The sequence below is a fragment of the Homarus americanus genome, unplaced genomic scaffold (assembly GCF_018991925.1).
Source record: "Homarus americanus isolate GMGI-L3 unplaced genomic scaffold, GMGI_Hamer_2.0 scaffold25827, whole genome shotgun sequence".
Taxonomy (NCBI): Eukaryota; Metazoa; Arthropoda; class Malacostraca; order Decapoda; family Nephropidae; genus Homarus; species Homarus americanus.
Genome location: NW_024738300.1, coordinates 4887441 through 4903521, shown reverse-complemented (window position 1 = coordinate 4903521; position 16081 = coordinate 4887441). Strand labels below are relative to the sequence as shown.

The 16081-nt window shown below is 40.1% G+C and overlaps 1 protein-coding gene across 1 annotated transcript in view; it reads left to right on the top strand.

The window, feature by feature from the left end:
* Positions 1-16081, top strand: part of LOC121873942 — a 54307-nt gene that overhangs the window by 33344 nt on the left and 4882 nt on the right. The window contains exon 6 of the mRNA XM_042377821.1: positions 15483-15641. Coding sequence (XP_042233755.1) covers positions 15483-15641 — 159 coding nt within the window. The remainder of the gene's footprint in view (positions 1-15482; positions 15642-16081) is intronic.

The window sequence follows — 16081 nt, the reverse complement described above, 5'->3', positions numbered from 1 at the left end:
AGTACACTCAACTTCACTTACTAATCTTCCAGTAATGTTTAAGTCATCTAACAAACCACTATCCATGGCTAGCAATACCAATGTAGTGAAGATTTTGCCTCAGCATGATTACATATTTGCAATTTCACAGGGGATGATGTCAACTATAATATATTTAATTTCATCCGTAGATGTGAGGATTTTATGAGACATAATAATGTCATGGACGACAAAGATCGAAAACCATTTGTCCATTGTCATACTAAACCAGGGTGTCGCGATAGTCGACTTATGAGTGCTATGGGTTTTACTCGAACAAATTATATGATCTTTAAAAATAATTTGACAGGCTTCTTTGGTAAGGGAACAGAGAGAATTCCTTTTAACCTTTTTCGCGTTATTTCGAAATGGTATATAGAATCATCTCGTTGGCCCAAACACAAGATGTCTACATGGCACAAGCTCTATCGGGAGGAACACTTGACACTGAAAATAAAATTAGTAAGGATGATGTATTTCGTCTCGTCGAGTATATGTAACTCGTATTTCTTTTGAAAGACGAAGAATAATATCAAGCACAACACGCAGACTACAAAGGGTCAGATTTGCTCACAGCTTATGGACGTAAGCTTGTGCATAAATGATTAATTACGCCTGTAGCCAAAACTATTGAGCGGGTCGCACCTGCACCCAATAAGCTTCAGAAAGATACAGGCATGAAACATAAACAAATAATGTCATAAAAGAGGACATAAATTAGATAATTGCTGCCAGTTGTTACCAAAGAAGCATAAGAAAAAACAACTCCCTATAAAACCTAGATACTAAAGGTCAAAAATCAACCGTAGAATCAGAAAGATATTTCCAAGTCATATTTAGCAGTTGACCTGACAAATTAAACTGCTGAACCCACAGGTGACAAGTGGTGTGTGTGTGTGTGTTACATCAGTCGGCCTGGCATGATACAGAGGAGTGTCACAATCTCCATCAGTACAGGCAGGCTATAGAAAGCAATAGAAAGGAATACTGTCGCCCATCTGGCAAGTTCACCAAACCTGCGGGGGAAGAGCAGCGCCCTATCGAGCAAGACAAAGGGTAAGTTCACATGTAAACAAAACAAACAACGCTTCCATGACAGCATCGTTGATCGCTGCGTCAAATAAGGTGGAAGTTTTGACAGTACTGGTGAGTATAGATAACACCACCCTGTTCTTAAACATAGATACGGAGGCGTGTGCTACTGTTATCTCTTTAACGTTTTATAAAGAATAGCAGGTACGTTCCTCTCACCACAATGGTAAGTTAGACCTACTGATATCTGTCTTACCAGCGTTTACGGTCAACAGTTAAACATAAACTTTTCAGTAGAGTTTTATATAGTCAAAGATTTTTATCTGACTGCTGATGGCTTATTAGGTCTACAAACGCTTAAACAAAATAAAATCGATGTGCAACCAAGTCGTGGCATTACATACAGAGCGATGAAAAATTCGCTTTCAATGCTTTACTTCAGGGAGAAAGTAATTACATGTATATCCAACTGTCCAACTAAGACTGATTCTCCTGTGGAGCCACAATCGGCAAGAAAAGACTGGCTCCGTGATCGCCTAGAAAACCTATCGAGAAAATGCATCACGATACTGCAAAGTCAATAAACGTCTCTGTTACTCTGAAAGATTTTAGTAGTAACAATTGGATGATCGTATTAGCAATTTTAAAAGATACTCAATACTTTCAGAACAAGGAGATAACTAGAACCACTGCATGATTACCAGATGTTTTCACTGGGACTGACATAGTCTGTCTCAGCGAAAATTCAAAGATTAAAGCAGGGATGTTGTCTCTGTGATTTCCTGGTACACCAAACTAATGTTGTTTTGCAATCTGGTTTTACAATCTGGTAGTGTTATGCAAACAACTGCACGCACCAGGCAGGAGAATATGCATCAAATAACTCCACAGGGTAAAATAATTGATCATCAACAAGGCAAGATTAAATTCTTAGAATTACTTATAGATTACAGGGACATAGCAGTTCTACCTGGGGAGCCGCTAGGTAATCAAATCTGACCTCACACCACATATCTTTGAAACCGGACACAAACCCGAATTACATACCAGCTTACAGACTGTCTCACAGCCAACGAGCAGTAGCTGAAGATATGGTTAAAAATATGTTGGAGCAAAAGAAAATCATAGTCACTGTCGCCCTATAATTCTACTCTTTCGTTGTCCCCAAGAAATATGGAGGATGGCGTTCTGTTTTAGACTTCCAACAAGTTAGTGAAATAACTGTCTCGGATAAGTACCCGATGCCTGTTTTAAACGATTTATTGTAATCTTTGAGAAAAGATTACCCGTTTTTAGTAATCTTAGCTGGTATTGGCAAATTTCTTTAAACAAGAAATCCTGTGAGGTGACTGTGTTCAGCATTCCACTGGTTTATTTTGAGTTTCTGCGAATGTCTTTCAGGCTTCGAAATGCGCCATTATCATTTCAAAGAATATTCAACACTTTGTTCGGTGAGTTGAAAGGCAACACAATGTTTGCTTATCTAGATGATATTATTATTGTAACCAAGGACGTTAATGGTTATCTGGTTAAACTGTGGACAGTTTTTCGGAAACTTTATACAGCGGGGTTGACAGTTAACCTCTCTAAATGTGAGTTTTTAAAATCTAAGATTAAATTTCTTGGACATGTATTCGACGGAGACGGCATCCATACTGTAGACTGCAGGGTGAGGTAGTTATTCAATTTTCCCGCCCTACATATTCACATTAACGTGTGCAGTTTTCCCAGTCTTTTTGGATATTACTGATAATTAATTAAATTATATACTAATTTAGCTTCGCTGCAAACCAAGTTACGCATCAAAGCACCAGTGTTAGCCTTTCCTGGCTACAATGAACTTTATACCATGTATTGATGCTTCAGAACAAAGGCTCAGTGCTGTTCACGTGCAGCTAGACACTAGAGGGGAAAATAAAGTGATTGCTTACGCAATTCGTAAATTCAATATCGTAGAAACTCACTACTCAGCTGCCCCCTGGTATTTGACCATTCAATAATTGGCGCCCAACTTTTAATATTTACCGGGACAAGCGAATGTGGAGCTGGCGCATTATCAACATATATAGTCTAGTCGCTTAATGCTCCAGAGAGGGATGTTTGTGCACTTTTCTTGACAAGTATCATATTTGGCACACATATACTGTACATAATTGACAATACAAGAATTTTACCGAGTGGAAGCACTCTGACTGGTGACGCCACCTACAGGTTCGCCGCCATGATAACTATAACATGGTTTTACTAAATCAGCCATATCTCAGTTTCTACTGAATATCTGATCACTCTTTTTATAAATAGACTCCAAAGAAGATACTCTAAAATAATTTAATAATCATGATGTGATTTGAGCATTATTTTTGTCGATATTTATAAAAAAAGCAGAAAACGGTACGAAAATGTGGGCAAATTATATTTATTATCTGTAACAGTAACTTTACATTGAGAAATGCTTTCAGTCTTAAAACAAATTAATGTACAAGATTGCGAATAAAAATTATATATGAAATTACTGGTTATGCTCCCAGGTGGCAGACTATTGTATTGTTACTACTAGTATACTGGTATATGAACGTGTGACCTAATGGATAAGGCGTCGGACTTCGGATCCGAAGATTGCAGGTTCGAGTCCTGTCATGATCGACTAATTTTCTACATTGAAATGTTGGATTAATAATTCAATAAAGGGAGAAATAGGAACCGAGTCCGTATGGGTAGAAATCAAGAAAGGAAGAGAAAAACTAATTATGGGAGTGATTTACAGGCCCCCAAGTCTTGGGAAAGAAGCAGCTCAGCCCATATGGCAGGAAATGAGTAGGGCAGCAAAATATAACAACCTGTGCATTATGGGGGATTTCAACTTCAGAAATATTGACCGAGACAACATTGTAGGTAACTATGAATCTGAAGATTTCCTAGATGCAGAAAAGGCCAATTTTTTTAAACAACTAATTACAGAACCCACTAGAGATGACATTATATTAGACCTAGTTTTAACAAATAAAGAACATATTATCAGAGATATCACAGTAGGGGAAGAACTAGGTAACAATGATCACAGAGAAATCAGGTTCACCCTAAATTGGAAAACGAAAAACCATGACAATATGGTCAGAGTCTCAAGCTTTCGGTTGGCGGATTATCAGGGGTTAAGAAGGTACCTAGGTGAGGTCACCTGGGAACAGTCACGTCAGTCCCCAGTAGGAAGGGGTGAGGTCATAGATGACACAACAATTGATCATGACTATAATATATTCACTAGTATACTACATAAAGTGCAAGAACAAAATATACCATACAGAAAAATTAGGTCAAATAAGAATGAGCCAAGGTGGATTACCAGAAAACTTAAACATGATATAGGAATAGAGAAAGGAATTTATAAGAAATTAAAGGGAGGGGAGGAGCAGCTCAGAAATAGGTATAATGAACTATCTAGGAAAGTTAAGAAAAATGTAAGGAAAGCAAAGAGAGACTATGAAATCAGAATAGCAAGAGAATCCAAGGCGAATACCAAGGGATTTTTCCAGGTATATACAACAAAGGTCAAGGACAAAGTTGGGCCTTTAAAGTCAGGAGGGGGGGAAGTGATAAATGGCAGTGACGATATAAGCAAAGCATTGAACAGCTACTTTTTATCAGTTTTCACAGAAGAAATTAGAGAGGAAATTGCAGAGGTGGAACTGATAATTAGGGGAAAGGTATAAGAGAAATTAAGGAATATCACTACCAGAAAAGAGGATGTTCTTAAGAGGATAAATAAACTAAAGAAGACAAAATCCCCAGGGCTGGACGAAATTTTCCCTCGAGTCTTGAAAGAGTGTAGGGAACAGATTAGCGGACCCCTCGTGTATTTATTTACAAAATCATTAGACACGGGAGTCGTGCCAGACTTGTGGAAACAGGCAAATGTAGTACCCATATTCAAAAAGGGAGACAGAACATCAGTGTCAAATTACTGGCCGATGAGTTTGACGTTAGTAGTGGGGAAATTTCTTGAATCAATTATAGCAGATAGCATCCGATCGCATTTAGAGAAAAGCAAATTAATCTATGACTCTCAACATGGGTTTACAAAGGGAAAATCTTGTCTAACAAATCTGTTGACGGTTTTAGGAAAGTCTTCGAGGTAGTAGATAATGACGAAAATTACGACGTTATTTATTTAAACTTTAGTAAAGCATTTGACAGAGTACTGCATCAGAGGCTTCACAGAAAAGCTAAGGCTCATGGTATCGAGGGGAAAATTTTAAATTAGATAAAATCATGGCTCACCGATAGAACACAGAGGGTCAGCATAGATGTTGTTAAATCCGAGTGGGGCTGTATAACCAGTGGGGTTCCCCAGGGGTCAGTACTGGGCCCACTCTTGTTCATAATCTTCATAAACGATCTAGATACTGGGATCAGCAGTGACATAAGCAAGTTTGCGGATGACACCAAAATAGGGCGGCAGATTAATTCAGGTGCAGTATGCAAATGCACTACAGGAGGATCTAAATAAATTGCAGGGGTGGTCTGATAAATGGTAAATGAAATTCAACTCCAGCAAGTGCAGCGTACTTAATATTGGAAGAACAAATACTGTCAATGCATACAGCTTTAACAACATCAACGTAGAGAAGTCGACTTGTGAAAGAGACTTAGGGGTACTTATAAGCTTGGACCTACGGTCTAGAAAATAGTGCGTTAATGTTCGAAATAAGGCAAACAGAGTATTGGGTTTTATATCTAGAAGTGTAAGTAATAAGAGTGCAGAGGTCTTATTGCAACTATATCTAGCGCTAGTCAGGCCCCACCTCGATTACGCGGTTCTATTCTGGCGCCCTTATTATAGAATGGATATCAATTCACTAGAGTCGGTGCAGCGAAGAATGACAAAAATGATTCCGGGACTTAGAAACCTTCCATATCAAGATAGGTTAAAGAAACTTAACTTGCATTCCCTAGGAAGACGAAGAGTGAGGGGAGATATGATAGAAGTACAAGCTGTTCGGATACACCTGGCAAACGACAGTCTTGTAGTATTCAATATCTATAAACACCCTACCAAACGACTAGAAGCCGGTGAACTACTGACACAAGCCACACAGGAACTTGTGCTCATTGCTGGGGACTTCAATGCCCACCATCCAACGATCATTTCGACCACAAGAATGAACCTGGATGGTCGTCACCTAGTGGAAGTGCTGACAGATGTTCCAGAAATAACGCTCATTAATACTGGGGAACCAAACACAGATACTGGGAGGAACATTGGACCTCACATTCATCTCCACTGAGCTCGTTCCAGTAGCTCAGTGGGAGATGGATGATGAACTGACTAGTGACCACTTTGCAACGACAACTACTTTGAAAATGGAACTACTCCCTCCTCCCCCCACGTCCGCCACCCAGATGGAATACCAAGAAAGCAAATTGGAAATTATATCAAGATGAACTCCAAAAATAGTTTTCGAACTATGAACCAGCAGAAGATATTGACCAACTAAACCAGGACCTTACTGGTGCCATACAACATGCAGCAGAGAAAGCAATACCAAAAACAAACCCTACAAATAGACACCACAAAGACTACTGGCTCTACAATGACGAAGTCAGAGAACAGAATCACAGAATCAACACATTCAGAAGACATCTCCGACAATACCCTTCCCCTGAGGGAGTGAAACTCTTGAGAGCTGCTGTCCAACATGCTCGTCAAATTACTCAGAAAATTAGGGAAGACAAATGGCTCGAGTGGTGTGCGACCTTTAATGCACACACCAGCCTGAGTGAACTCTGGAGAAAATTCAGGATAGCAACAGGAAAATTGTCCAGATCTCCAGCGCACCCCAGCCACTACAGGAAGCAAATCGCTTGGCAGAGCACTTTGCAGAACGCTCGTCATCAGCTCAACTACCTCCTGAAATAAGACTTCATTTACAGCAAGTACAACTGGAGAGAGAAGTAGTAGTCAGACATGCAATTGAACAAGCTGACACTACAGACTGTCTGTTTACTATAGAAGAAATCAGAAGGGCCAGGAAAACAAGCAAAGACACCGCTCCTGGCAGTGATGGTATAACCTATTCAATGCTCAGCAATGCAGGACTTGCTGGTGAACTTGCTCTCCTAACAGTTATAAGCGCATCATGGTCAGCAAGCAAACTCCCGTCAGCTTGGAAAAGAGCAAACATTGTTCCTATTCCCAAACCCAATGATCCCCCGAATTTCAGACCAATATCACTAACAGCATGCATCGGCAAAACCGCCGAAAGGATGGTCCTTACACGAATCCTCTGGAAAACTGGACGACTTCACCACAATATCTTTGGATTCACCAAAGGTCTCAGCACTGCACACAGTTTTGCCACTCTCCTGGGATCGATTGGTCAAAATAAGGCAATCGTAGTATTCCTTGATCTAGAGAAAGCATTTGAGCTGGCAAATGCACAGGCCATTGTAACCACTCTGGCCCGGAAAGGCGTCAAAGGATACCTACTGGCTTGGATTGCTGACTATCTCCAAAACAGAACAGCAAGAGTTACTTGTCAAGGACGAGTCTCAGGTCAGCAAAGACTGGAAAATGGCACACCACAAGGAGGAGTTCTTAGTCCAACTCTCTTCAACATCCTCATGGAAAACTTGTGTCGGCTCCCCTTTCAAGAGGGTATCAAATTGCTGTGCTATGCACTGATAGTAAAAGGCAGAAACCAAATCAGCAAAGTCCAAAGAGCACTAGACCTCATCAGTGAAGAATGTATGAGGCTCGGGCTCAAGATATCAATCCCCAAATCGAAAGCCATAAGGTTTGGACACAATGAGCAGGTGACCCAACTTTAAATACAAGGTATTGCCTTACAATGGGTCAATGTATACAAATACCTGGGCATCTGGATTGACAAACGCCTCAAATTTGACACTGAGATAAACTATCTAAGAGACCGAATAGGCAAGAGAGTCAACATGATGAGAGCCATGACAGGACCCAAGGTGGGTGCGGGACATGTAGTCCTAAGAACGCTATATATACACGCCATTCGATGATTAACAGACTATGCGACACCGGTTCTAAACACACTGTCTGAGGGGCAGTGGGCGAAATTAGAAGTTGCCCAGAATAACGCTTTGAGAGCCATTGTCAAGGCACCTATGTGGACAAAAATTTAAAACTTACACATGGAGACAGGTCTCACATCTCTCCAAACCAGAGCGGAACGGTTAACAGCGTGTTTTGCAACAAAACTGATTACCAGGGCTCGGGAGGGTGACATCAAGAATGGACTCTTACGAGCACTGAACCTTAACAGAGATGTCTTTAACAAGAAAACATGGCTATTGTGCGCAGCTGACGCTGTAAATCGACTGAAATTGAAAGACACAATCCTCAGCAAAGGACCTGATACAATGAGTCCAGACTACAGCACCCCAGCAGTCTTCAACATTCTACAAACTGGGACAAGAAGGGCTGACTGTAACCCACATGAGCTCCGACAGATAGCAGAGAGAAACATGAAGGCTCTAACACCTCACAATAGTACAGTGTATTACACAGACGGTTCTGTAGAGACCACCAGTACGAAGGCAGGAGCAGCCTTCAATATAGAAGGAGGTAACACGTCCCTTTGGAGAACCTCAGATGGATGCTCTACTTTGCAAGTTGAGCTAGCTGCCATACTTGGAGCCCTAAGACACGCTTCCATAAACAGTCAACAAGGCATTGTAATACACACTGACTCACGATGTGCTATTGAAGCACTACAATGCAGAGAGCCAAGAGACAACATTCATCTCATAACATCCGTTATTGGACTACTGCAAGGTTTAAAACTACAAGATCGGCAAGTTATCATTAACTGGGTGCCCAGTCATATCGGAATCCCAGGGAATGAACGAGCTGATGCTGCTGCCAAGGCTGCGTTAGAACAGCGAAACATTGAGATGAACATCCCGCCCAGTCAGGAGCAGATAAAGAAGACCACAATAACACGAACTGCCCAGTGGAAAATAGAGAAACATAGAAGATTAACACCAGTATCACGATCGGCCAGGTGGTACTATCTGGTCACGAATTATGAGAGACCACCATCATGAAGGATATAACAAGAAGGGAAGAAGTCAACTTCCACCGACTGAGACTGGGATACCCATGCATTTGGGAAATAATTGTATCGGCACAAGCAGAGCAGCGCATGTGCAAGACCTGCGACAGCGGAGCAGAAAACACACTGCAGCACTACCTCATAGAGTGCCCTGGAACACAATTAGCTAGGAGAAACATACAACCACCTATCACAGCAGAGAAGGTTGCCAGAAAGCTAACCACCAACCACTCTCAAGAAACCCTACAGTTTCTTACCGAGCATCCCCCCCCCCCACACACTAGTGGTGGAGATGTGCATTTAACCAGAAAGACGCTGGTGTTTTATTCCAGCAGTGGGTGGACCAGCATTTTAGCTTAAGGTCTACGTAGGTAATTTTCCTACAAATCAATTAAAAAAAAACGATGGAGGCAGACACTTCGTGATTCAGGAACACTATATGACACCAGACTCTTGTGAAGTATTAGTCGGTCTTTGAAAACCTTGCCATCTCATCACCATTTTACTTTGAAATTGAACTTGACTTCAGACCTTGTATATTTGTATTCCTTAAATAATATAACATTTGGTGAGTTTAAACGCCTTGGTTAAGGACGTTCAGGTGACGGGCAAGTCGAAGGGAATGATTGAAACCCGCCTTTTGACGCATTCAATATTTATTGATGTGGTCAAAACCTGCAGAAGAGATGTGCATAATGTTACATGGTGATTCATTTGATACATAATTAGTTAGTCTCACACAATTTTATCTTAATTACAATTTATTAAACATACTGACATAACACAAAGTTCATAACTATTAATCTTAGCTTCGCTTCATTCTGCATTGTCTTATTACTCCAGGTTAGGCAGAAACGAGTAGATGTAATTAGTCAACAATATTTCAGTACCAAGGGGTATGTCTTCACTTATGCTGTACTTACAAGTGCGGGTCAATGCAGATTAGTATGGTGTTCCAAAAGACAACATTACTACGTAAATTGTCTGAGCACAAATTCTTGGACAGGATTATGAGTCGGTGTTTACTAGGGCGAGCAGAGGGCTGCTCCTTACAGCATCACTCGAGGGATGATCCCCACAGCATCACTCGGGAGGGCGATCTCCTGAAGTCCAGGCAGCCACGCCACCCTTTAAACCATACATTTAGCAGAATCAGGACCTCTTGTCCGTAAACACAGGCCATCCCCCCAATCATTTGTTCGGGTAAGGCAGCAAGCTCCAGGACTCACGCCAGTACTAACTCGCCAGTACTGACGCCAGCGGTGATAACACTCCCGGCGGTGCCAGCACTGACGCCTGCGGTAAACACCGCCCCCCGCCACATCTGGCGAGGTCACAGGTCGCGTGGGGAGGGGGTGGGGCATCACTCGTGAGGGCAATCTGCGTTATGAGAGCCACGCCACCCTCTAAACCATACATACAGCAGATTCAGGACCTCTTGTCCGTAAACACCGCCCCCCCCACCAGCCGCCACACCTGGCAAGGCAACAGGTCGTGTGGAAGAGGGGGGCCTTGGTCGCAGGCTGAGAGACACAATGTTTGTTCGGGCAAGTCAGCGAAACGCCAGCAACTGACACCAGCATAATAAGCCAGCGGCGATAACAGTGAGATAAAGATAATTCTGACAAACTGAAGTTATTTCTTATCTCAATGAAACTAAGTTCACGCCAATGAAAAAAATTATACCTTTTTATTTATCATCAGGATTAGTGATACCGATTTTTGTTGTACCTACCGTTTTGATTGTGTTAACATTCTTATTTGTATTATACGAGTCTTTAAAAATTACTCTTATGCACCAAATATAAGGGCCTGGCCTGTAAGATATAGATCCCTTGCCAGCCTAATCAGGATTTTATAAAAAGGAAAGTCAAGAACCATGAGTTTCTAAGGGGTAACAAACAACCGTGAGAGATTGACATCACTTAACTAAGAAATAATCACAAAAATTTAACTCTGACACTACTCACACAAATATTAAATAAACAGCACTGGAGTCAAACACTTACTTAAAACAAAATAAACAATAATACACAGAACAGGTATTTCCTACGGCTGCAGATGAATCTTCCTTCTAACCAGCCCTGTAGAATGTTCTGGTAACGCCGTGAACCGCTCTCAGGGGGAAGGTCCAGGGCAGTTTCCTCACTTGGCGCAGGCGTTGGTGGGCGATGTCTTGCCACACAAGAGAGACGCCAGGGCACGGAGTTGAGAGCTGAATAGTGAAAGACTGGGGAAACAGCCCACGAGCCCCAGGAATCTCAGATGAGTAAACAACCAGAGTTGGAATGGAACAGCTGGGTGAAGCAACAGCTGTGGTGAAGGCTGGATCGTGTCTTCCGTGAGACGAGGCAGCAGAGAACCTTCTCACCTCTATCTCCCCCCCCCCCCTAGTAGGGCCGCGAACAAGCAAACGAGCGGCGGACAACCCACTTGCTCGTTACAGCCCTTACACAAGCTTTCCTATGCCTAGAAGGAGTAGATTTGCCGGATATCAACAGCCTGTTGCAGATTCCCAGTTTAGCTATGCACATACGATAATAACACGGTTAGGAAAACTAATAGAGATTTTCTACTTGGTTAGTTTACACCTCTTAGGACTCGGTGGGTAAGTGGTCGAGCAATGTAATACCCTCTATCAATTTATTAACAGTAGTAATTTTATAAATGTGGGCTATTCACATAGAGTATTGTATAAATAACACCACCCGAATTAACTAAGATAAACTGCGACTTACCATTCCTTATCACATTCCTATCATCCACACACCTCTGATTTGCACAAGTCTTCACCCAGATGGCAAGGAACAATTTTTAGCCAAATCCCACACTTTTTGACTAAAGCATCATAAACTGTACACTGGTATTAGGACCCATGAGGGTCATTTTAAAGATTGGAAGCAATCTTTATCTGCCTGCTGGTAGCCATGATGGCTATTTTCAAAATGGCCACGACATCACATTAAAGTATGCAAAATCTCAGCTTCTATTGCAATTAGACCGTTAATTTTTGTGTCTACCCATGTTTTCAGTTCCAAGGAATCTAATAGTAATATTGGTATAGCTGTAAGATGCCTCAATTAATTTTAAATTTAAGTTGACAGGTAAAATATAGATTTTTAATAAATATGTAAATGAAAACGAAAGAGTTGTTATAAATTTACAGGATAAGTAATTAAATTTTAGGTATTTCATAAAAATATTGAACTTCAATTATTTTGAAATTGAAATAAATCAATGAATTGGTGAACAGAGAGTATGAACTAAAACACACAAAATCTGTGCACAAGTTGTATAACTGTTTATAAGTGTATCATTCTAATATTTCTTTTAATTTTTAATTCCAATAGTCTACATCCGTATATAACACTGTATACTTTGGTACATCAAAAGATAATTAAGTGCATCCATATAGTGTACTAATACTACCAAGAGTAAAATCCAATATAATTTTCAAGTAGGTACTATAGTCCTTTATCATCCTCATGGCACATACAACTTCGCGCAATACCTGTATTATCAAAACTGAAATTAGACACGTCATGGTGAACTTAACACCTCAAAAAATAACTATAAAATTCTAAGGTTACACTGAAATTATTAATGCAATACAGTAAACATGCTCTGTTATAAATTCAAATTACAACATATTAATATAATTCATATTGCATACTACACATTACCATAATATAAAAGCAGGACGGAGAGTATTAACACAAAAGCTCTAGTATCATATTAATGACATAATAGGACAAATGTCACATGGTATCACAAAAACAATCATATTGATATGTGTGTATGATCATTGTTTTAAAATGTCTAAGAGCTAAATAAATAGCAAAAAATAGCCATATATCCAAAATTGTATGATATACAACATGCTTTACAGCAGAAAAAGACTGATTGCTAAATATATCAGATAAAATTAATAACAATGTGTTAGTTCTAAAAATTTCATTCATTTACTCACTTTATGCACAACAACCAAGCTTACAGAGTTGAGTGCAAGGCAACTCAGCTTCCAGGCAGTGGCACTGTCCTTTGCATCGTTTGGTACAACCACACTTTACACAAGGTCGCAACAGCTGCTTTAACAACGATTAGCCCCCATACATGACCAGCTTCATAGCCAACTCGAAGCAAGTGCTGAGTGCGTGTATCCTGCGTTGGAGGTAAGTTTTCAATTTCTCGTCGCTTTTGTGTGAACAGAACCTGCCTTGCACTAGTGACACCCTTCTCTGAGCTATCCCTGCCGTACATTATCACGATATATCTTTCGGTGGGTGGAAGGACAGCTGCTATGCCATCTGGTGATGGAGTTTGGGCCAGGACACATAGGGCAGTTGTCAGTTCATTTCAAGCTTGCCAAGCAATCCAGGCTGTACGTTTACCCTTTCTGCAAATGATAAAGTGATATAACAGCCAATTAGTGCATGGAAAGCAGGCAGAGCTGAACATGTTTCCTCACCTAATACCTCAGCCATCCGAATAACATCAAGATATCGGAAGAACCGCCCCGTACCAAATCCTACCCTAAGACATTCACAGCCTATCTTTGTAGCGAAACCTATGGAGAGCACCACAACATACGTGTCAACTGTCTTGATGAATATTTTTCTGTATCTTTGATGTGTTCCGTCTGTAGCATGCAAAACCAAACGGGTGTCTGTCTCCTCATGTGAACATGGGAATAATCCTTCAGTTGGATAGGTTGGTTCCGAGAATACCACGTGTTCTCTTCTAGATTGAGCCTGGGTACTGATAATATGGAAGACATCTTTCTTATTTTCACTCTCTCGCAGAAAGTCAGCCCAATTCCCTGGGAGCTTTTGTCTTCCCTCAACTCGTTGTCTGGTACCATGTCCCCTTTTGTTCTCTTGTGGCTGATTTCAGACCATCTGCTTTATATACATCAAACACTATGTACACTCATTTCACAGAACCTTGAAATTGACGCCTGACGCATTCAATGATCTGGTGTATAGAATCATCAAAACTCTTGCAAGTACCTGGCTTGACCATGTTGACGGTTGTTGCACCATCAAGGATTACCACATCTGCCTCATGTTGGAAACTGGCACTGTCATGGCGTGGTACCAAATCTCATATCACCATAGACAGATAATGGTGGAGGATAAGTCTGATTCTCATGTTAGAAGAAGTCAGCAAGGTTAGTATCACAGACCTGACATGTAATGTAAAAGCTAGAGAACAGACTTCCATCCTGTCGCACTGATGAAAGCTGTTTCTCTGATCGGGGTTTGCTTTTATCTGGTTGGCTATTGAAAAGACTCAGCTTACTCTTTGTCACTTTCTCTGACACACTCTTTGTGCGATCTACCAGGCGTTCTTTGAAATCTAAGACTCAATCTTCTGTATCGATTCAACAACCGCTTCATGAGCCAAACATATTCACATTTTGGATGCTAGTTATTTTTGTATTACAAATAACTGAAATATTAATGGGGGCTTGTTACATTTATTGTTGTTTGTATGTACTTGAAGTTAGATAACACATTAGAAGAGTAGATCTGCTACATGTGTCATCATAATGCAAGAACTGGTCACATCGAGGTGACAAAAAGTCTCCACTTTACCTGTCAATTTGGATTTCAGAATGAATGACATATCGTACAGCAATATGAATATTACTATTATATTCTTCGGGTCTAAGACATAAGGAAGGCCACAAAAATCAAAGATCTAACTGTAAATGAAGCTGAGATATTGCATATTTTAATGTGATGTCTTTGCCATCTTGAAAAATGGCTGCCATACCCACCAGCAGGCAGATGCAGATTGCCTCTAATTTTGAAAATGTTCCTCATGGGTCTTCGTATCAGTGTAAAAAGTATGATGCCTGAGTCGAAAAGTGCACGATTTTTTCACTTATCATCTGGACTACAAGTGCACAGCCCTCAGTGGACTTGAACCCTATATCTTACACGCAATAGAAATGATAAGGGAGCTATGTAAATTACCTCCTTTATTCTCTCCTAAAAGGACGATTACTGTCTATCAGTTATTATTGATAACCATAGAATGTGCTATATTTGGGTAGATAAATAGAAAATCCAAATAGTGTTTGTGTAAACATTAAGTACTATTAAACAACTACGAAGTAACTACAGGAGTTACAAATGATACCAGGAGATAACCGCTTGGTCCACATTTACTACATTCGTAACTACATTAAACAAACCTAATTATGCAGCAGCCACCCGTGTCTGATGTAACTATGTAATTTTGACTAATTATCATGTAAAGTAATCTAACTAAAATGATAAAAACATGATATTCAATTCTCATGTGATAAAAGTTGTTATTCCTGGAATTGATTTTTCCCAGATTCCCCCATCGACCGACATTTATCATACCGATTGTAGAAGGAGTACTCACAAAAACTGTGTGGCAGGGCAATGAGAGTTATCCAGAGGGGAGGAGACTTGCAGTTCTTGGTCCCATGAAGCATATAATAGAATATGTCTCGCAAGGACTAAATTTCTCGTAAGTAAATAACGATTTCTGTTCCCCAGAAGAATTAGTACTTGGAAAAGACATATATCAGAATGTCATCGATTGAATTTTTAGATTTTAAAAACAACAATTAACTGACAGGTTCAGTTACAATCATACACGTATATACTGTATATACAAAAAAAATACAAAGTGCAAACACTAATCAATGCTAATGCATTTTATGACATCACATTATCTTATAGGTAATTAGGGCCAATACTAGCATCTATTAGACTGATTTATATAACCCATCTATAATGAGGCTTATAGTTTCCACATTAGTACAGTGTGTTCCCTATTGATCCTGATATATATATATATATATATATATATATATATATATATATATATATATATATATATATATATATATATATATTTCATTAGGTTAATAAACATTTACTTATATCAATACCACCCCGCCAGGA